Source organism: Mustelus asterias, chromosome 20 (genome assembly GCF_964213995.1).
Source record: "Mustelus asterias chromosome 20, sMusAst1.hap1.1, whole genome shotgun sequence".
Lineage (NCBI taxonomy): Eukaryota > Metazoa > Chordata > Chondrichthyes > Carcharhiniformes > Triakidae > Mustelus > Mustelus asterias.
In genome coordinates, this window is record NC_135820.1 from 74,406,404 (window position 1) to 74,430,413 (window position 24,010).

The 24,010-nt window shown below is 41.5% G+C and overlaps 1 protein-coding gene across 4 annotated transcripts in view; it reads left to right on the plus strand.

Moving 5' to 3' along the window:
* The window catches only part of LOC144508639 (casein kinase II subunit alpha), a 71,858-nt gene that overhangs the window by 15,688 nt on the left and 32,160 nt on the right, over positions 1–24,010 (plus strand). For all 4 annotated transcript variants that reach the window (XM_078236858.1, XM_078236860.1, XM_078236859.1 and 1 more), the window contains exon 2: positions 9,928–10,151. In XM_078236858.1, coding sequence (XP_078092984.1) covers positions 10,051–10,151 — 101 coding nt within the window. In that variant the 5' untranslated portion in view covers positions 9,928–10,050. The remainder of the gene's footprint in view (positions 1–9,927; positions 10,152–24,010) is intronic.

The window sequence follows — 24,010 nt, forward strand, 5'->3', positions numbered from 1 at the left end:
GTCACATTGGGCACTTCTGCTAATACAATAACAGTTGATGCAGTGTGGATGTTTGCCCTTTGGCACTAGCATATATATTTACTGGAACATAATCATCATTACCAGCCTTTTGTTCACTTTTACTTTTTCAGCTCAACATTGAGCTGCCAAAGGATTGTACTCTTGGGTCAACTGTTGGAAATGCCTCTCCTAAAAGCTAGCCTCCCCCCTCTCGACGAGTCCTGCTTTCACGCTACCACCAATTTCCATTACACCATTGGTCAGAAATGGGAATTGATGTCAGACTGGCTACAAACTTTGGTGTAATTGCTTAGGCTATGGAAGTGGCCATTTTAAGTCTGACCTATTTAGTGAGTAGTTTGGGCACATTATCCTAAACCCCTCTCCCCATGATCCTAATTTCCTTTCTTTCCCCAAATATACTTGGCATTTTCGAGAGACTGTTTATAGAACGAGCTGAAATAACAAAATGGTGTCTCTCCTCCACCTCTCCCTCCCATGGCTAATCCAAGATTTCACACCCTACCAGTGTTCCTGGAGTGGGAGATGACCACTTGATATGTGACCACAGGGATCATATGGGGAACTGCCTTGCTTTTGCAGCCCAATCAGACTGAGAAATTGGAACATTGACCACAAACCAAATGTTGAATAAGGTTGGAGCCACTTTCAAACGCATTTAGGGTGCACTTGTGGAGGGACTGTCCTTCCACGATTCTGCGCATATTGAAAATCATGTCAAAACATAATGTCAATGTGATGATTGATAGTTACATGAATTGAAGAATGAGATTTGAGATTTACAGTTTATTTCAGCAATGACTGTTATAGATTATGAACTTCCCTTTGGCTTTCTAAACTGAAGTATGGAGTACAAAAGCAAGTTACCACTAAACCTGCATACGTCATTGGTGAGACTCCAGCTGGAATACTGTGTTCAGTTCTAGGCACCACAATTTAGGCTAAGATTCTCAAAAGGGACCAGAGGAGATTTACTGGAGTGATACAAGGGTTAAGGACAATGTGAAGATTTTGGAGAAACTGGGATTGCTCTCGTTACAGCAGAGAAGATTGAGGGTATATTTCATAGAGGTGCTCAAAACGATGAGGGACTTTGATTGAGTAAATGGGGAGAAACGCTTTCCATTGGCGAGGCAGTCAGTAGCACGCACGTTTAAGATAATTGGCAAACTAACCAATTGACAGACATATTCAAAATCATGAGGGGTCTGGACAGAGTTGACACTGCCTGAGTGTGGGGTGGAGGTGGATCCAATTGAGTGCTGTAATGATTCTGTGAAAAGTATTCTTGAATGTTTTTCAAATGTTGCCCCAAAATGTTTGATTAATATCAGATTCTTTCAGTGTATGGTAGTGACATATCTGAATTTATTCTGCCAGTCTCATGCCTAATTTGGTTGCATCATGTCTTAATATTATTCACTGATACTTTGTATGAATGCTCTTTTACCATATCTCCACCAGTTAAAATATGTGAAAATACCGCATATTGTTAAGTGAATCCTTCACAAGAGCTACTACTATTGGAGGTTCTGAAGGTTCATTTTATCAGTGAAATCTAGTGCAGTACTGATGCAGAGAACCGAAAACTTCAGCTTAATCTGAATTCTCTACTGATTTGCACAGGGTGGGAGTTTCTGGCTGCTCTGAAATTCTTAAGCTGGGGGAAGGAATAAATGATCCCTGGTTCTGTTCTGTCTGCTGATTTCTTCTTTGCTTCCTGTTGGGAAACCCTTCTCTCTTTCATGACTTCCAAATATCCAACAACCTAGGCTAACATGTCAAACAATGCATCACTTCCAGGGGCAAGAACTTTGGAAGCAAAAATGAGTAGTGCCGCTTGTTGCCATCCTCAGTCCCTGAAGAAGCTTTCTTCATGTTTACTGTAGGATTGAGGTGAGAAATTTCGTCATTATTGTTGTGAACCTTTGGAATTCTCTATCCCAAAGAGCTGTGAATGCTCTGCTGTTGAGTATGTTAAAGAATTAAATCAGTGGTTTAGATACCAAGAAAGTTAAAGGATGTAAGAGTCGTGTAGGAATATGTATAAAAGCAAATTACTGCGGATGCTGGAATTTGAAGTCAAAAGAGAAAATGCTGGAAAATCTCAGCAGGTCTGGCAGCATCAAGAGAAATGAGCTGACATTTCGAGCCCAGATGACGCTTTGTCAAAGCTAAGAATATGTAGCTGAATTTGAAGATCAGCTATGATCAAATTGATGGTGGAGGAGACTGAAAGGGCCAAGTGGCCTTCTTCCCTATTATGTTAATCATAAAATAGTACAGCATAAAAGGAGGCCATTCAACCCATTGAGTCTGCACCACCTCTTTTGTAGAACAAACCAGTTAGTCGCACCCCCAACTCTTTCCCCATGTCCTTACAATTTTTAAGTATTTATCCAATTCTCTTTTAAATGCTATTCTTGAATCTATCCACCAAATGTCAGTTATTTTATACAAAAGTTTTCTGGAGTCTATATGGCTTTGACAAAGCCTTCTGTTCCTTTGACTCTGATTTTCTGCCAGTTTCCTAACTATTCTGCCCACCATCATTGTCAGTCCATCCACCATTACTATGCTGTGTTTTAGAATTTTGCTAAACCACTTCCATTTGCCTTCAGAAGCACTTTAAAACTTATCCCTTCAGTGCCTTCCTTGGCTTCACCCGTTCATGCATTGGGTTACCTTACATTTTCGACCCCCTGTCTGTAATGTTTTCACCTGAGTGGTTCTATTTTTGTGTATAGTGAGAGGGAAGTGACATATAATGTAGGCCACATTCTGTACAAAGTTAATCTTTATTTGAAAGTTGCAGTCTTCTTGCACTCGGTGGCCCAGTTTTGTAAGTTGGCTAGAACTGTGCAATGCAGTGTTTCGCGCAGATAATTAGGTAGCTCCTCATGATGACAACTCTAGAAGAACGGAGGGATAGAGTAAGTTGGAAGGCCTATGATATTCTAATATAGGCAAGTCTATTCCATTTGTGGATATGGTTGTAGTGTCTAATTGCCTTGATTGCAAATCAGTGGATAATTTTTCTTCGAGCCTCATATTAATTTTAATTGCTGAAGTAATCCGAGCTCGAGTTTTCCAAGTCTGTTTGAGTCAACTGTAAAATTGTTCTTTCTTGGCTGGAAGACGAGCTCTCCATTTTATGAATTGGCTTCCCAGTGCCAGCAGGAGAATGGAGGCAACTGATCGAGACAGTTCAATTAAAATAAAAGTTGAGTCACAGATGTTGACTGGCTCAGATATACTTTAGGATCACAGTTCAGTTTTAGGTCACGATGCAATTATACATCATGATTAGCAATGCTGTTTAATGGCCACCGAGAAGTCAGATTCCATTTTAATTGCATGGCATTCCAGGCTTTTTACCAGTGTAATCTGTGTTCTAATTCCTTCCATTTATAATTAGGGTTACCAGTTTATATCCATTAAATCATTCACATTTTATTTTCAGCCCATGGGACTTCAAGATTTTTTTTTACTCTTTAGGGATTGTAATTCTGTATACCCATCTTTTTTGCATTAAAGCAGCAAATAGTGCGCCCCTGCTCATGATCCATGTGTGCTTAACCTGTCTCAGCTTGTTTGGTTGGTTGACAGGAAGTGTATAGTTCTGCTAACAGCACGGGTTCGATTCCTGTACCGGCTGAGGTAATTTGTGAAGACCCTGCTTTCTCAACCTTGCCCCTTGCTTGAGGTGTGGTGATCCTCTGGTTAAATCGCCACCAGTCAACTGTTCTCAAAGAAGAGAGTAGCCTATCGCCATCTGGGATTTTGGCAACTTTACCTTTTCTGGGGGGTCGGTTAGCTCAGTTGGCTGGATAGCTGGTTCATGATGCAGAGGGTGCCAACAGCACGGTTTCAATTCCCACACTGGCTGGGGTTATTCCTGAAGGCCTCACCATCTCAACCTTGCCCTTCGCCTGAAGTGTGGTGTTCCTCAGGTTAAATCACTACCAGTCAGCACTCCCCCACCTCAAAGGGGAGAGCAGCCTATAGCCATCTGGGACTGTGGCGACTTTACCTTACCTTTAGTCCTGGTAAACTGATTGGTGTGCTTTCTGAATTTAAGACAAAAAGTGCTGGAAAAACTCAGCAGGTCTGGCAACATCTATGGAGAGAAAAACTGAGTCAACATTTCAAGTCCAATATGTCTCTTCTACAGAGCTAAAGAGGAAGAAATGTTATAGATTATATACAATATGAGAGGGATGGAGCAAAATAGGAGTAAGAAGTAGGGCGCCGGCATCTCCACATCATGGCAAAATAGAAGGTCAGTGATAGGTGGGGGCTAGGAGCTCTTTCAACAAAGACATGTAGGGCTCAAGGCAGAGGAAACAATGGCAGTGTGAAGGACTGGAAGGTGCTGATAATGACATTAAGGTAAGATAGCAGATTGTGTTAACAGGAGAACAAAAGTCAGTGCTCAGTGAAAGCAAAATGTGCAAACAAATGACAGCTGGGGGTGTGGGGGGATTGCGTTGGGACAAAAAAAGGTTTTAAAAAAGCAGTCATTGTGTACGTGAAGTGTCAGAGTCTAAGTTTGTTGAACTCTGAGTCCTGAGGGCTGTAATGTGCCTAATCAGAAGATGAGGTACAGCTCCTCCAGGTTACACTGGGCTTCGCTGGAACATTGCAATCGGCCAAGGATGGACATGTGAGCATAAGTGCAATATCTGAGTTGAAATGGCAAGCGATGGAAAGGTTGGGATCATGCTTCTGGATTGAGTGAAGGTGTTCTGTAAAGCGGTTACCCAGTCTCTGTTTAGAGGAAACCACATTGGGAGCAGTGAAATACAGTGGAGCAAATTGAAGGAGTTGCAAATGAAATGTTGCTTCACCTGAAAGGAGTGTTTGGGGCCTTGGACAGTGAGGAGAGAGGAGGTAAAGGGGCAGAGTTGTTGCATTTTCTGTGATTGCAAGGAAAGGTGTGTGGAAAGGGGGTGACAGAGGAGTGCACAAAGGTGTCATTGAAATTAAAACTCATATCTGGCAGAATCTGTGGAGAGGAGCAGAGTTAATGTTTCAAGTCTGTATGACTCTTCAGAGCTAAAAAGAGGGAGCAGTGTGATGGATTATATGCTGTATAAGAAGGGGTGGAGCAAAGTAGAAGGTCAGTGATAGGTGGGAGCTGGGAGACATTGAAATGGTGACTGGTCTGTGACCAATGTCAACATAACATGCCTTCATGAAAAATATTCAGTATTTGTGTGTCTGAAGATGCAGTAAGTAGATGCTTTGTTTCTATTTTGCTTTCAGACTAGTGGCCTCTGTCAGCTATCGGCCTTGCAGTGTAGAAGGATACTCTCGAGTACGATTCTATAGACGGCCTTGTTTCTGAGAATTTATTTGAAAAATATATCCATGTGAGTAGTTTTTGTGAACAAAACAAAATTCAGAAATTAAAAGCAAAATTTAAATTTATCACAAGTCGGCTGGCATTGGTGAGTGTTTTCTTTTTGCCATGTTTCAGATTAGACATTGAAATGTGATCTGTCATCCAGTTTCAGCTCCGAACATGACAGCTATCAGTGACCAGGCTTTGGGGCTTAGTGAGAACATATTTCAGTGGCTTTGGAAATGGAGCGAAGGTATTTGAAAGTCCAGCCACGACATAATACATTTTTTAAAAAATGACTCACAAACGTGCACACACTTTTTGGACAAATTCTTGAGGGTAAGCCCATTTGTATGGCTTTTGTTCTGAAGTATTTCTTTCATCTTGATGATATATCCTCGATCAGTTTTTAATATCGTGGCAACTGGTGTCCTGGTACTGCATCTCAGAGCCACAAAGAACGTTTTTCCGACCCCACTGCTATTCTTTTCATGATTAGAGCAACTTGTATTTTGTCAGCTACCACAGGGTACTTTCTGCAGTGAGATTTTTAGATGCATGTTCAAAATTCTGAAATAGCAGAGATACCTGTTTTTAGGTGACGCATTAACAGGAGAGTTAGAAATATTTCACCAGCTGCCAAAGCGTGCAAGACTCAGAGTGTGAATGTTTTAAATGCTGCAAAGATCTTCCGGTATTCAAAAGGTTAATCTGCAGAAGGCACCTTTCCAGTGTATGCCAGCATTTCCATAGCAACGCTTCAGAGATTCCAGCATTTGGACGCATTACTGTTATCTGCATAGAAATGTCTAGAACATGATTTTCATGCGTGTTTCTGGCACCATAATTTTTCCTCACAGGTTGATGTTTAAACAGTGATAAAACAATATTCAGACGTGAAAGGTCTCCTCCATTTGAGGAAGTACAGCAGGGCAAATAATTAACCACTATCGGCAAAGTGCATTGGAATATTGGATGCCTGATTTCAAGTTTGGTTGCAATTGAACAGTTTCATAGGTTGTGCAGGAGCTTCAGATATGCAAAACCCTGGTTAAACCAATCTGGAAGCACAGAGTAATGCTGGGTACCACACCTCAGGAAGGATATATTGGTTTTGGAAGGAGTGCAGCATAGATTTAGCAAAAATAAAAGCAAAATTCTGTAGATGCTGGAATCTGAAACAAAAACAGAAAATGCTGGAAAATTTCAGCAGATCTGACAGCATCTGTGGAGAAAGGACAGAGCTAATGGGCAGGATTCTACAGCCTCGCTCATCCCGAAACCGTGCCTGAGGTCAACGGACCTTCCTATGGTCCGCTCTCCCCCGCCTGCCCCGATTCCCGTGGCAAGCTGGGCAGTCAAACCCCAGCCAATGTTATGAGTCAGGATGACCCTTCGTCAGATTTAGCAATGACACCCGTGTTCCAAGGATTAAATTACAAAGAGAGATTATATGAATTAGGGAATTTAGAAGATTAAAGGATGATACACGTTATCAGAACAAAAAGGGTGGATAGAGAGAAACCATTTCTGCTGGTTGGTGAGTTTAAAATTAGGGGGACATAGTCCAAATATTAGATACAGACCTTTCAGGAGTGAGATTGGAAAACACTTCTGTACGCAAAGGATGGGAGAAGTTTGGAATCCACTTCTGCGGGCAATAGTTAATGCTGCAATTGTAAATTTTAAGTTTGAGGTTATTTTTTTGTTAAGCAAAGGTGTGAAGGGATATGGCGCTAACGTGGTTATATGAAATTGCACCACAGATCAACCATAATCTAATTGACTGGTGGCGGAACAGCTCAAGGGATTAAGTAGCCTACTGTACCTTCCCAGGTGCAGAGAAATCTCAGGTTCAGATATGCAAATCTTTGAAGGTTATACAACAAGTTCTTTCGACTTTATATTAAAAAAAAGTAAATGCATCTGGGGTCCTTGGTTTTATCACGGCACAATAGCCCAGAAGTAATCGGATCACTGGTTGGCCGTCACCTCAGATATTGGCACAAATCTGAGCAGGATCGGAACCCTTACTTTTGACGCTGATTGGATAATAGAGTAACTACTTTACTCCTCTGATTTTTCTGGCCAATCCGCTAATGGAGAATCCTGATGAAACCTCCAGAAACATCAGTGAAGAGAATCAGCGCAAAAGCCGTACTCCTTATTTACAGCACTAGTTGCCATATTGTGTTGCGTGGTCACTGACGCACTGAAAAGCTTTGGGACATATAACAGTTGTTCATGAATGAGTGTTGTAGGGTGGGTTAAGGTAGTGAGTAAGGGGTAGGGAGGTGAGGTAAGTAGATAAGGGGGATAGGTGGCAGCTGGGTAGGGTCAGGGTGTGGGACCTAGTTGTTTCTAGGTCCCACCCCCTGAATAGGATGGGAATAGGAGGAGTGTAGGGGGTTTTAGTTCAGTCGGGTAGCATGGTCAATGCAGGCTTGGAGGGCTGAAGGGCCCATTCCTGGGCTGTAATTTTCTCTATTCTTTGTTTCGGCTCAAGGGAGTAGTTAGGTGATGGGGCATAGTCGGGGGGTGGGGGGGGGGGGGGTGGGGGGGGCAGTTATGTAGTTACCAAGAGTTCGACCAGGACTTTCGTACCTAACATTTAGAATACTTTCAGTGCAGAAGGAGACCATTTGGCCCATCGAGTCTGCACCAACAACAATCCCACCCAGGCCCTATCCCTGTAACCCCACAAATTTACCCTACTAGTCCCCCTGATACTAAGGAGCAATTTAGCATGGCCAATCAACCTAACCTGCACATTTTTGGACTGTGGAAGGAAACTGGAGCACTTGGAGGAAACCCATGAAGACACAGGGAGAATGTGCAAACTCCACACAGTCACTTAAGCTGGGAATCGAACCCGGGTCCCTGGCGCTGTGGCAGCAGTGTTCACCACAGTGCCACCGTGCCGTTCCTAACTATTTGGTAACTATTCAGGTAAGCAAGTCAGAAATTCCTGAAGTCCCTAACCTGAGACTTTATTGGATGGTCCTGGGGAGCAGGGGAATTTCCAGGCTATCCCTACGTAGTCAGTGTGGAGACTTCAAGGGGTCTCAAAGAGCATCTTGGGTTGGGTATGTCTGGTCTCCCCACAATCTAGAGATTGGAAGATCTGGGCTACTATGTCCAATTATAGGCAATAAACCTCAGCAATTGTGTTAAGGACTTGGAGAGGATGCAGAGAAGATTAACAGAATGAGACTTCAGATGAGTTACCTTAGTTACGTGGAGTGAAACTGGGATTTTTCTTGGTGTAGGAAAGATCTAGAAGAAATTTAGTATGTTTTTAAAAACGGAGTATTTTTGATGAGGAGAAGCTGCTTCCCTTGATTGGTGAATTGGTAATGGGAGGACGCAGATTTAAGAGAATTAGCAAGATGGGGAAGACAATTTTTCAATGCAGTGAGTTGTCGCGATTTTAAATGCAGACTCAGTAGCACCATTCAAGAAGGAATTTGCCATCTACTTGAAAAGGAAAGATCTGCAGCATTATTGGGGCTAATTGCATAGCTCTTTCAAAGAGCCAACACAATGGGCTGAAAGGCCTCCTGTACGATGCGAATATCTTTATTACAACAGTACTACTTTTTAATAAAAAGATTTTCTAATTTCTCTTTCACCAAAAACTTAAGAGAATCAAAACTTCTCAGTCTGGAAATCATAAAGCCGTCCATGTGTTAAAAATAAGCCCAGGAGTGTAAATACAAATTGTCAAGTCTCGCTTGTGACTTTTGTCATCTTTGAAATGAAAGTTTAGTTAGGAACTGTTTGCCCAAGTTGGAAAAGGGCAGGTTTACATGTAATAGGCTTAATAATATTTGAGGAATAAACACTCTATTCCTTTGAAGTCTGTCTGTTATGATTTTAGCATCTCCCGTCGAGGAAAGCAGCTACTAAGTAGACAAAGCTCTACTTACAGGTCTCCTGTTGTGGTCATTTATTATTGGCCTAAATTAGTTGAATACAATGTGAAATTTCCTCCACCAAAGAGTTGCCTACATACTCTGCCTTAGAGCCATGTCTTAAAGCTGTGTTGTATTGGTTTCTACTATATTCGAGTTGGAACTCAGGAAATTGAATGGAGTATTTTCACCATTCAGGGATTCAAACTCATGCCATCAGACACAAAGTTGATCCAGTTTTGAACATATTGAGTGGGTTTATAACAGTCAAAAGTTGTTCCAATACTTTTAGCAGTTTTGTAAGTTTACATTATCATCAAAATTCAGGAGAGTAAGATTTGTTTTCAATATAGCACTAAACAGACAATTGCATAAAATGCAAGTGTACTGCGGCCAGTAAATTTAACCTTGAGTGACGCATGGTTTGCACTGTATCCATAATCCTGCTGAGTGACATTTTGCCTCCTTTATTTCACTGACTGATTTGAAACTCTGAATGTTTCAGCTTGTGTTTTCAGCACTTATTGGGGTATTTTTAGGTAGTTCAATCTTTAGGTATGTGCATCGATAAGTTTACTGTTATGGGGGCTTTTTTTTTTTATTTCGTCAGAATAGTAGTCATCACATTTTTGTTCTTCCTAACAGAGTGAACTAAACGCAAGACCTTTCCCGCTCCGCTGATTGTCAGAACCGAAGATAATTACCTGCCCCTAGCTGCTAAACCACTCAACATCTGCTTCTGAGCTTGTCTCTGGCCTCCTATTAGACATGGCAGGACCTGTGCCAAGCAGGGCCAGAGTTTACACTGATGTAAACACACACAAACCAAGGGAATACTGGGATTACGAATCTCATGTGGTGGAATGGGGGTAAGTTCTCTTTAAATCAGATATTTTGTTTGAATAGCCAGCATCAAATGTAAGAAATAACTTGCATTTATACAGAGTCTTTATGATCACGGTACATTCCAAAATGCCTTACAATTAGTAGATTACTTTGAGTGTGATCGTTATTTTGTAGGCTAATATCTAGCCAATTTGTGCACAGTAAACATGAGATAAATATCAGATAATTTGTGTTGATGGTGACAGTTGAGGGAATTTATGTTGGCCAGGCTTCTAAAAGCTTCCTGAGTGGTATGGGATTTTTTGTACCCATGTCAGTTACTCACCTCCTGACTCAATAAGATGCAGTCTCTGATGGGTAAGTGCAACTCCCAACAACATTCAAGAAGCTGTAGGACATATAGGAGAGAGCAGCCTTCTTGGTTGGCACTACATTCATCACTTTAAATATTGACTCCCTCCATCACCAGCATGTGGTGGCTGCAGTGGTTACAAGGTGCACCGTAACAACTTGCCAGGGCTTCTTCAGCACATTCCAAACCTTTGACCTGTACTACCTGGAAAAGCAAGGCCAGCAGGCTCATGGGAACCCTATCACCAACAAGTTTCCCTTCAAGTCTCTCACTTGGACTCTCTCTGACTTAGGCCTGTATCACTTTTCATTCAACAACATTGGATCAAAACCCTGGAACCTCCGACCTAAAAGCCCTATGGATTCAAATGCACCTTAAAAACTGCAGCAGTTCAACATTATCTTCTCACGGGCAATTAGGGATGAACAACAAATGCCCAGTGATGCTCACATCCCACAGAGGAATGAAAAAACTTCAACAGGCTGTGTAACGTCTCATGGTTCCTCAGATGATGTAACACTTTTTTAGTATTGTACTGTTACCCTAGACTTGGTACTTGATGGAATGTCCATGTCTATGAACCCTTTCCCACTCAAGTCCTGATGGCATAGCTTTCCAGATATCCTTTTCAACCAACCAACAATACCTGGTTTAAGCTCTGGTCCTCTGGTTCAGTTCTTCAGTGTGCCTGGGCTCTTCACACCGCCTTTAGGTTCCAGTCCCTTTTAGCTTGCTCGTACATTACTTCCCCAAGAGCTTCTGGAATTCTATTTTTATTCCTGCCAAACAGAAGACTGACCTGTTTATCGAGAGCTTTGCCTCACCATGAGCTCTATAATTGTGTCCTGTTGCAGGACAACAGGCTCGAACATGATACTCCTCCAATTTGATTCTATTGGCCTTATTAGCTTTCATCCCCACAACAGCCTCAGCCAGAGTCTTCTCAGAGTTGATGTCCTAACCAGGAAATCCAATTACAGCCCTTTCCAGAATTATTTTAGATTTGCTTTGGAATTAAAAAGGATTTATCACAACGGCAAGTTTTTTGCAAAGTAGAGTTTGTAACACTTGAACCCTAAACCTTATGACTCAGTCACAACAATGCTAATTTCTGAGACAATTAAGACTTGAAATTATTGTAGTTTACATTTAATCTTCACAAGTCAGTTGGTCTTTTCTAGGGCATTTATTTATGCTAAGGTAAGCTTGCACAGGTGTTGAAACATGCTTCATGATGTGCCACACTTGGTGTATTTGAATGCTTCAGAAACTTGGACATTTACTTTGAGAACTGTCAAAAATAAATATGATTTATAGAGCAGTCTTGTTCTATGCATGTTTTCACTTCTGGGAGGTTGGTTTAGTCTGTTCTGTTGAAATAAATTGGAATGTTAATTGAATTGGTATGGGAAATCTTTTTTTTCTGGAATGTGATCTGACTAAATGTTATATTTGTCCTTAAAATATTTTGTTAATTGATACCAGACTTTTACTTAAAGGGTTCAGCAAATACTCTACATAATCACAATTAAAGTATCTTTATTTTGGCCTGCCAAATGAGTTTTGTCCTAACTCTCAGATGGATGATTGTTCAATGTCTTACCCATAGTCTGCATCTTGGCTTCATTTTGGGAGATCAAATGCCATTGATGCCTTGCCAAATAAGTTGTCTGCAGATGTTAAGGGTGCACTTGTTAACGGAAATCAGCCAATATAGGCTAGCTACTTGTTTATAGTAAAATGAGTTAGCTTGTATAGTGTTCCTGAACCAGACTAGAAGTTAATTCCCTCATTCATCTAAATGGATGAGCGACTGGAGTAAAGTTGTGTGGCAATTGGCATGCTGAGTTTTTGTTGCAAGTGTAATCTGTTGCCCCAGAGTCGAATCATGAGCTGTTCTTCAGGGGTTTATAGTTTCCTAAATTAATAAAGCTATGTTTTTTTGGATGGTTATTTGGATGAGTTTTCTTTTTCTAATTTTTCTGTGTTGCTTTAATATTCTACTGGATGAAGCTAGGATATAGAACAAAGCAGTTGATGTTTGAAAGGATGGCATTGTGAGGAAGTGTAACGTAGATTTGTATCTGCTGTTCATTGTATAATGGACCCACAAACCTGTTTTTCCCATTTGAGGATTGGAAAGGTTAGGAAGCAGTAAAAGGAGGAAAGATCATTAGAAGTTAAATTATCTCTTGCAAATCTACATTGTAGCGACCAAGGAGCAATGGACAGTGGTTTGTCCATGAAGGAATAATATTCATTGGTGATACAAAAATTCTGTCCTCAACCTCTCCATTTAATCTACTTCCGTGACACACAATTGCACAAATCCATTGTTCTGTTGCTGTCTATCCCTGGAATCTATTGGAAAGCATAACTATAGGAGTCAAGACTGTTGCATCCCGCATGTTAACTTTTTGTTTTCCTTGGATGAAAGTGTTGTGGCTTTAATTGCTTTCGGTTTTGCATGTGTCAGATTTGTTAAGGTTTATTTTTTTTTTGGTTTACTGTCATTGCCATTATTTGCTGAGCATCTTTTAAGTATCTTGTGTACCGTTAGCAACCCATGAGTCTTTAAGAATTGTGGAGGACCCCTGCTTCGGGTTTTCTTGCAAATTAACAAGAATTAACTTCAATGCTATGACTGACTCCACGCTACATGGAATTGTATTTTAATCCAGTTTCTAATGCACTTTGGGTAAAAGCAGCTGAGAGTTGATTTGATGGGGAATTGGGCCATCATTGTCCAAATTGCTAAAAGGTGAACTGCAGCAGGAATCAAGCAAGAATGCTGTGTGAGAATTAAAAATGAACACCTGAGCAGAGTGCCAGAGACTTGGGCAGAGGAAGCAATGATGCCATGAATCCTTGACAAGAGACCTGGGTGCCAAGGCCATCATGCTTTTCAGACTTAGCAGTCAAACATTTGCAAGCTGATAAGTGTTTAAACTTGGCACGGCCAAGACCTTGAGTGTTTGACTAGACTTGGGGGAAGCATTGATGGTTCATCTTTTGTAATTACAACGCTCAAATATAGCAAAGCAGTGATTGGATAAAATCAGCTTCCTTGGACTTTTTTGTGAAAAGAAAGTAATATAGCAGATTCCTCGAGCACAGAATTTGCAGAGGTTTGGCCTATCACATTGACCAATGCAATGGGACTTGGGGCACGACCAGGGATCGCATTGACCAATGCAATGGGACTTGGGGGACGACCAGGGATCGCATTGACCAATGCAATGGGACTTGGGGCACGACCAGGGATCGCATTGACCAATGCAATGGGACTTGGGGCACGACCAGGGATCGCATTGACCAATGCAATGGGACTTGGGACACGACCAGGGTTTACTTGCATAGAGATTGCGTTTCTGCTTAGAGTGTGATGGTATTAATAGTGGATTGGATCTCAAACAATGACGAGACAGAGTACAGGAATGAGATAGAGAATCTGGTGAACTGGTGCAGCAACAATAATCTCTCCCTCAATGTCAACAAAACAAAGGAGATTGTTATCGACTTCAGGAAGCATAAAGGAGAGCATGCCCCTGTCGACATCACGTGGTCCACCTGACGAAGGGGCAGAGTGCTGAAAGCTAGTGGCATTTGCTACCAAATAAACCTGTTGGACCTTAACCTGGTGTTGTTAAACTTCTTCCTGTCGACATCAACAGGGACGAAGTAGAAAGGGTCGAGAGCTTCAGGTTTTTAGGTGTCCGGATCACCAACAACTTGTCCTGGTGCCCCTATGCCGACACTATAGTTAAGAAAGCCCATCAACGCCTCTATTTTCTCAGAAGACTAAGGAAATTTGGCATGTCAGCTATGACTCACCAACTTTTACAGATGCACCATAGAAAGCATTCTTTTTGGTTGTATCACAGCTTGGTTTGGCTCCTGCTCTGCCCAAGACCGCAAGGAACTACAAAAGGTCGTGAATGTAGACCAATCCATCACGCAAACCAGCCTCCCATCCATTTACTCTGTCTACACTTCCCGCTGTCTCGGCAAAGCAGCCAGCATAATCAAGGACTCCACGCACCCTGGACATTCTCTCTTCCACCTTCTTCCGTCTGGAAAAAGATAAAAAAGTCTGAGGTCACGTCCCAACCGACTCAAGAACAGCTTCTTCTCTGCTGTTGTCAGACTTTTGAATGGACTTATCTCGCATTAAGTTGATCTTTCTCTACACCCTAGCTATGACTGTAACACTACATTCTGCACTCTCTCCTTTCCTTTTCTATGAACGGTATACTTTGTATAGCGCGTAAGAAACAATACTTTTCACTGTATACTAATACATGTGACAATAAATCAAATCAAATGTTGTTGCTTGCGCTTTGCTAATAGTGCTCAGCATGTCAAGTACGACCATTGTCACCAAGAAGGATGATCAATTTGAGTCATTTTGAAACTTGAGAATAAGGGTTAATTGATTCTGATACCCCAAATTCCAACAGGTCTAATTTGTTTTTCCTGAAGAAATGAATCCATGAGTGATTAAGTTGAGCTGCTCCCAACCCATGGTTCTGTAGGAGGCTTTGTCTGTGCAATGCTATTTTAAGTTTTTGTTTAAATAACCATTATCTGCTGAAAGATGATTCAGTATTGCTTTTTGCCTTTTATCATCTGTGCTATTCTTGTTGTTTGCTTATCTCCAACTTAATTATCGTCTACCGATCTCTTTCCATTAACCTCGCTGCGCATGCCCCCAGCTTTCCTCTTTATACTTTTCAGTTACACTTTAACAGCTAAGCAAAACCCTAAGCAGGGCACTTTGTGACATGACAGCATGTTATCATATTTTGGCCATGTCATTTCTACACAAAATCAGTGCACACATCAATTCATAACCACTTAAAAACAATATGAAATAAGCTCTCAAATTATAATATATAAAGAGAATGAAGTGTTTAAAATTGACTGTCAGAAACAAAAATGTTTCATAGTGCACATAATTCATGGCATCTTGTAACCCTTGTAACGCGTAAACCGAGTCTGCATCCATAGTGTCACACTAGTTTGTTTTATTTTGGAATCTATTGCTGGTAGTTCTTGTTTCTCAAAATGGCTTATTCTGGCTGTATTCTGCACCTTGCCCATCATGTCCTCAATTTATTGGGGAGAGAGCTGAAGAGTGGGAAAATTGCAGGGACAGGGCCGCCATTGCCACTTCTGTAAATCTTGGCCTCGGGTAACTGTGTGGAGTTTGTATGTCTCCCGTGTCTGCGTGGGTTTTCTCCGGGTTCTCCGGTTTCCTCCCACAGTCCAAAGATGTACAGGTTAGGTTGATCGGCCAGGTTTAGATTCTTCCTTAGTGTCAGGTTTATGGGGGTGGGGCCTGGGTGGGTTTGTTGCCAGTGCAGGCTCGATGAGCTAAGTGGCCTCATTCTCCACTATAGTGATTCTCTGATACTGAAACCAAATATAAGGTAGCTGTGAACTAGAGTCCATAATCTACTGCAGCGCATTCTAGATGAATGCTGCATTGTTAGCGATTGTGTATTTCAGAAGAGATGTTAAACTAAGGTCCTGTATACGTGTTGATCTGATGTATAAATAAATTCCATGACACAATTTGAAGAATAGAAGCGATGTCATTGACCTGGCTGAAGTTTTCCCCCTCGTACGTCATCTTGCCTGTCTCATTCACTGTTGTGGGTTCCTGCTGTGAGGAAATAGGTTGCTTAACTGTGTTCAAGAAGGTTTCATCGGGTGTGAAGCACTTTGGGCCTTCAGGGAAACACGATGAATTGTTCTGTAAATGTAAGCTTATTCATTCTTGATGGGTGACTGTGAAGCAATTATGTCATGATGTGGAGATGCCGGCGTTGGACTGGGGTAAACACAGTAAGGAGTCTAACAACACCAGGTTAAAGTCCAGCAGGTTTATTTGGTAGCGAACGCCACTAGCTTTCGGAGCGCTGCTCCTTCATCTCCAAGAAGAAGGAGCAGCGCTCCGAAAGCTAGTGGCGTTTGGTACCAAATAAACCTGTTGGACTTTAACCTGGTGTTAGACTCCTTAAAGCAATTATGTGACATTGTGTTCATGAGTGACACACAGCTGTAAAATAGGGGAATGGGGGCTAAAAGCATTAAAACATTGATAAGTGGCTTGTTTTGAACACTGGCTGTTGTTGTCCTTATTAAAAACTGAATTTCCTTTTTGGATCTTCAAAATGTATATATTTTTCAGTTTCCTAACTAACATGGAAACAGCCCTATGGCCCTGAATTTTGAAGAGCAAAACTAACAGTAGAGAGATGAAAAAAATTAATTTACAGATTTTTCTTCAATCAGTTTAAGATAAATGAGATCACCCATTTAATTTCAGGCTGGATATACTGCAGTATTCTGAGCAAGTTAATTTACATATAGCTCATCTAACACAGCTATTCTGCAACCAAGGAAGCTTTCCTAGATGTTTGTAAATCGCTTGTCTGATTATTACATTTTTTTCCTGGCGGCTCGAAAAATGTATTATTTTACTTGAAAATCTGTCATTTGTGACTTAAAAGGAAAAATATCGCAGCTATCAATATGCTGTCATTTTCTAACTCATCAGTGGTGAGTAGTAGCTGATGCTTTGCTGATAAAATGGCATTTGTGCGATAATATGCGGACTCCTGCATGCAGCGCATATTATAAAAGTTGCAGTGCTAAGGGACTCCACCTCCTTTATTCAGAATATATAGATGTACAGTGGGCAATTTTTATTGTGTCATTAATTTCCAACTGAAGCAACATGGGATTTTGATTTGATTTATTATTGTCACATGTATTAACATACAGAGAAAAGTATTGTTTCTTGCGCGCTATACAGGCAAATGTACCATTCATAGAGAAGGAAACGAGAGAGTACAGAATGTAGTGTTACAGTCATAGCTAGGGTGTAGAGATAGATCAACTTAATGCAAGGTAGGTCCATTCAAAAGCCTGACAGCAGCAGGGAAGAAGCTGTTCTCAAGACGGTTGGTACGTGACCTCAGACTTTTGTATCTTTTTCCCGACGGAAGAAGGTGGAAGAGAGAATGTCCGGGGTGTGTGGCGTCCTTAATTATGCTGGCTGCTTTGTCTAGGCAGCAGGAAGTGTAGACAGAGCCAATGGATGAGAGGCTGGTTTGCGCGATGGATTGGGCTACATTTGCAACCTTTTGTAGTTCCTTGCGGTTTTGGGCAGAGCAGGAGCCATACCAATCTGTGATACAACCAGAAAGAATGCTTTCTATGGTGCATCTGTAAAAGTTGGCGAGAGTCGCAGCTGACATGTCAAATTTCCTTAGTCTTCTGAGAAAGTAGAGGCTCCTTAATTTTGCCCCTTAACTTCCAATAGCTTAAGTTTAGATTTGACAATGTTGCTCAACAGTGATCAGAAATCCAGTAAAATCCTTAGGGTGCCTGCTTATCTGTTTCATGTTCATCCACATTATGATTCTTAAGAGCTTTTAATTAACTATGTGATGCACCAGCATACATACAATTTAATTTGCCAGTGGAATTTTGACTGATCCAGTACCCACCAAAACATACAATGCCATGCTTCCACACACAGGAAGCTTTTGGTCAATGTTGTAACATTTGAATTTGTCGCAGTAGAATGGAGCTGCTTAAAGGCAAATATACAGTTTGTGAGTGAGAACTAAGGATTCCAAATGTGCTGCGAGTCACCAATGACAGGAGTATTTTGAGGAATTATGAGGCAACCCAATTGATATTTTAAGTCAGAAGAGAGAATTAGCCTTAAAACACAGCACTAGTCATTACACACCACACAATCAGCAACAGGAATCAGCAAGCAAAATGCCAGTTAAGTATCAGCACTGGAGAAATGGGACAGAGTAGTAATGGATCAGAATATAAAAGCAAATTACTGCGGATGCTGGAATCTGAAACCAAAACCAAAGCTTTGACGAAGGGTCACCTGGACTCGCAATGTCAGCTCTTTTCTCTCCTTACAGACGCTGCCAGACCTGCTGAGATTTTCCAGCATTTTCTCTTATGGATCAGAATATGTTTTGTTCCTGGAGTATCTCACTGTTAACTATAGTCCCAAGCCCTGCTATTGGACCAGAATTCTGCCATGCCATTGATCAATCCAATCTTTTGTAAAACAAATTATCTGTGAAACAAAGTGGTCAAAATTAATAGAAGGACCAGTGCTGGGAAGGCTTTCACATCTGCAGTTTTTTAAGAATGAGTTTCCAGTTTTGCTCGTGGAGGCGGAACCATCTCAGAACCAGTTGGGCTGTATTCTTCTGTTTCCTGCTGAGGGGAAGGATAGGAAGCTCAAATCTCATGAAGCATAGGTGAGGTTAATTATATGCAGGCAGAGCGCACTGATTGAATGGTTACTTGAACACATATAAGGAGACACTGACAGACACAGGAGTGGATTGGAGTTAGCAGATAATACTGGTAACATTTAATGTCTCACCAGAAAATTATATCTCTGACTCGGCAACACTCCTTCAGTCCTGCATTTTGTAGTGCCATCTAGACTATGTGCTGATGTCCTGAAGTGTGCTTTGAATTTTCTGGCTTTGAGGCAAGGTCCACTGAGCCAGTTTGAAAGAGGGCACTGATGAGTTAACGTACTGGCAGTTAGAATGATGTAGAAAATCATGAAAAAGTGCATTTTGGAATTGTTACAAGAGCATGTTTATTAAGCTGAGTTGACTGTGGTTACTAAAGACATGCAGTAAACTAAACAACTTTATTACATGACATCTGGCTACTGCTAAACTTGTATCACAGACCAAGAAGGAGTTCTTCTAAACTGCAGCTAAACCTCGGCAGTTGCGCAGTGTACCCTAGTCTAGCAGTGATAACTTGTGAAGTTGCCTGATTATTTCAAAAGCTTAGGTTGTGTCGAGTCTTCCCCCTGCTTTGGCTTCTTATTGTTTCTTAATTTTCACTTCAAAGTCTGGCTCACATCTTAATTTAACTCATAAATATTCTTGTTCTTCTCTGAATCTCCTCCAAGGCACCAATATCCGCTTGAAGGATTAAATAGACTATTCAAAGCATATCTTTAACCAGTAGATAACATAGGACTAAATTAATCAAGTTCAGTGTAATGAGAGACTGTCAACATGTATCCATATAGCCTATATAGTTTTATTGATGTGGAAATGTTTCTTTGATAGAAATCGTTGATAACTGCATCCCAAATCATTCTCATTTCTGCATTTGACAATGTACCTCCAACCTGTGTGTTCTTAATATTTTCAGATTGCATTGTCATTCCCTAACCTATCAATGTCATCTTGACATGCTACCTGTCTTTCATTTTAGAATTTTGAGATTTTGCCTGCAGAAAGACCTCTCCTGATTTCCAGCTAAAGAAATAATTTTTTGGTTGCTGCCTCTTCTCCCACCTGCCTTTCCCTACTACCCCCATATGATAGAACATAACTGTGGAATAAATTATATATTTTTCACTGTATGCACATGAAAAATGGTTTTATTTCTTATTTTTTCTGGCATGCGTGGTGTTAATATAAAAGACAGACAGGACCTTTGTGAACTGAATGGAATACAGTATTTCTCATGGGGTGGTAACAACAGGTTTTTATTGTTAAATCCCAAAGCTCTTTATCAACCTCATAGTTGCCTAATCATGATGAACAACCCAAAGGTTGGCCAGATGATGGGTCTTTCAGAGAGGACTGTTAGAGCAGCAGGAAGAGCTTCTTCCTGTGCTTCCTCTTATGGGAAATTCTAGGACAAGAGGTCATAGTCTTAGGGTAAGGGGTAGCAAATTTAAAACAGAGTTGAGGAGAAACTACTTCTCCCAAAGGGTTGTGAATCTGTGGAATTCACTACCCCAAAGTGCGGTGGGTGCTGGGAAAGTGAGTAAATTTAAGGAGGAGTTAGACAGATTTTTCATTGGTAATGGGTTGAAGGGTTATGGGGAGAAGGCAGGAAAATGGGGATGAGGAGCATATCAGCCATGATCGAATGGCAGAGCGGACTCGATGGGCCGAATGGCCTAATTCTGCTCCTATATCTTATGAACTTATGAAAGAGAGAAGCAAAGTCAAGAAAGGCGAATACTCAGTGCCCTTTCTGTTTTTTTAAGAGTACATTGAACCCTCAGACTCCTGACTTTTGCAGGTCAAGAATTATATGGAGATCAGTGTGAGATAAATCATCCTCCTTGATCCGATTGGTTGTTTATTTCAGAGCACCCACCAATCCATTGTCCTCTCTGCCCTGACATAACTCTAACATTTGCAATGGCCTTTTCTCCTGTGTGTGTGTGATTAGCTCAGCTGTATCCCAAGCTTCTGTCTTTAATCCACTCATTTTGTTTCTTAGTGCATATTGAGCCAGATTCCATGTATTGGCAAAAGATGCATGGTTAACTACCTCTTTGCCACTCAGTTGCCTATCCCACTATACTGCTATCTAACTACTCGTCTGTCAGTCATTCAAAACTTTAATCCAACTTAACACCAGAAAGACTGAACCGGTTTTATTCAATTTCCGAGAAGAATTCTGTGCCCTAGTCCTGTGGCTGCTCATTGTGATTGAACCTGCTACACAAGTTGTACTCTTGACTCTAATCAGAGCTTAAAACTCCATATACTACCTATCAACCAAGGCTGTCCTTATGGCCACTGTACACCTGTCTATATCATCAACTCCGGTTCCACTTAAGCAGTGCTTTCCCTATAGGCAGTTGAAACGCCATTCTGTCATATAAAAATACCAAACTGCCACTTGCATCTTGACATGCGCTATGTCCAACTCCCTGATTTGCTACTGTCGCTGTTGAATGTTATGAAGATTAAATTCAAAATCCCTCATCACTCTGTACTTTTGCCTCCTCCAGCCAAACATGTCACCATGCACTGACTGCTGCCTTAACTCTAGCCTCCTTTCTATTTCCACTTCTTTTACTCTTCTGGTGGTAAAGTCTTCATATATATTAGCCCTGTGCTCAAAATGCCCTCCAAGCTACTCTGCCTTGCAACCCTCCTGGCAACCTCTCTCCATCTCTCCAAGTCTTAATCAAAGCCTATCCCTTTGAATGTCTTTGATCTCTGACACTCTTCCCTGCTTGCTGTCTTTTCTTTACATTGTGTCCATAAAGTGCCATGGGATGTTTTACTACATTAGGGACACTAATATAGATGAATATGGAAATAGCATCAGAAGCTTTAAACACAAATTAAGTAAGTTTGAGTGTATTATAAAATTTCTCATTGTCAATTATGTAAGAGTATACAAATTAGGAGCAAGAGTAAGCTATTTGGCCCCTCAAACCCGCTCCACCATTCAGTAAGATAATGTTTGATCTGATTATAACCCTAACTCCACTTTCCTGCCTCACCCCTATACTCGTGACTTGCTTTTACTTTAAGGCCCATAATTCCCACATTCCTCAGAATTGCACTTTGGGTGGGGGTGGGTAGCCCAGTGATGTGCTGGGGAATCTCTCTAAGAAGCTCCCACATCAGGGTTTACCAGGCAATTGTCCAGAAGGGTTAACTTGCCCTGGACAATTGTACTGGGCTGGAAACCGTTCAACACAGTCCCCAGCCTCGGGCAGGAAGATTGGGTGAGGCGTGGGCTTTGGAATTTCAACGAGGATCAGTGCCTCCAGAGTGGCAATCTGCTGGTGATTGTCACTCCGAGGAAGTTACAGGGCATCTGCTTTAAAAATATTCATAGATCCTGCCTCCAAAGGCACAAAGTCTGACAACCCACTTGAGAAAAAGAACTACTTTCACTCTGCACTAAAAGAGAGACCTCTTGTTTTTAAATTGTGTTCCCCTAGTTCTAGTCTCACAAGGGGAAACATCCTTTCAGCATCTGCCCTGTCAACTCCCCTCAGGATCATACATCACCCCTCATTCTAAAGCTCCAGTGGATACAAAACCAGTCTGCCCAGCCTTTCCTCGTAAGGTAATTATTCCCCATCCCAGACTGCAGTTCACAATGTTTTCTTTGTTTTACAAAATGTTTCCCGTCCCAACTGGCTTCTCTTTCGGGACTGTTTTCCCCAATGTGTCATGACCTCCCTCCTCTGGGCTGTGTAACGGTCCCTAACCACCAGGGTAGGGCAGGTGTCCTATTGTCAGCATTACCTGCTGTGTAATTAGCTGCAAGTTGGTGTACTCTCACTGCCTGAATTAATCTGCTCCCTCTCGGGCTTTCAGCTGTGGATTGAACAACCATTTCTTTGGTCTTTGCTTGATCTACTGACCCTGGTGTTCTGAAAATTCATGAAGTCACTTTGGTGATAGAAAACTACTGGGTGACGTCTTGCTTTTCCAGTATTGGAAACAGACTTGAGAAACACACTTTTATTTTCTGGGCATGATGTTCTGTTGTACCATTGCTCCTGTTGAGCAGTTTTTGTTTTGGTCAACCAAATGTTTAAGGGTGAACAGATTGTTAGTTTATAAAATATGCATAACATTTATTTTTGTCTCAAAATTCATCTGATAGATGTTACAAGTTATTACCCAAAATAATAGTAGCAAGATTTTATCACTTCTGAACTTAATTCATATGCATTTCAGATTGACAAGTTGAATCTTTTAAGTACCAGTGCGTCCCAATTCTCAAACATAGAACTGATTATATATCAGCAGAATACCTAGAGGGAAATGAGAATATTTTAATTGGTGTCAGGATCTAGAACTTTCTGCCTGAAATGGAGGTGGAAGCTGTTAACTAATTTTAAAAGAGAGTTGGACAGATACTTCAGGATAAGAAGCTTCCAAGGTCACAGAGAAAAAAAGATGACAGTATGGGACTGAGCGCAGCTGCTCTTTTTACTCTTTCTGAGGATGTCAGAACCTTGACGAGACCAGCATTTATTGCCCGTCCCTAATTACCACCATTTGGCCTGGACTTGCAAAATCCTACTAACTGTCCTGGCTTGAGACAATTCACACCTCTTTAACCTGTGATTATCCCTCCCTCCACTCGCACTGTCTGTACCCGTAAAGACTTAATTACCTGTAAAGACTCGCATTCCAACCATTATCTTGCAGTTGTGCCTTTGCCTATATATGTCGTGTTTGTGAACCCACCTCTCCACTTACCTGAGGAAGGAGCAGCGCTCCAAAAGCTCGTGATTCCGAATAAACCTGTTGGACTTTTAACCTGGTGTTGTGAGACTTCTTACTGTGCCCACTCAAGTCCAACGCTGGCATCTCCACTTGCAAGTTGCCTTGTTGAACCACTGTAATCGGTATTGTGTAGGTCAGGGCTTCCCAAACTTTACGAGCTATGGAACTCCTAGTGACCTCCCAAGGTCATCGGGGAATCCTTTGTCTGCTGCGAAATAGGTGCAAACACAGAAATCAAACGTAACACGTACTTCTCGCACGTGCACTCGCTTCTCTCGCACCCCTCTGTCTCTCTCTCTCTATCGCACACAGCTCTCTCTCTGGTACATCTCTTGCTCTCTCTCAGGCACACCCCTGCACACACCCCCCTCGCTCCCGCGCATTTGGAAGATGCTGTTGGAAGAGGCTTGGTGAGTTTCCGAGATGCATCTTTTAGATGGTA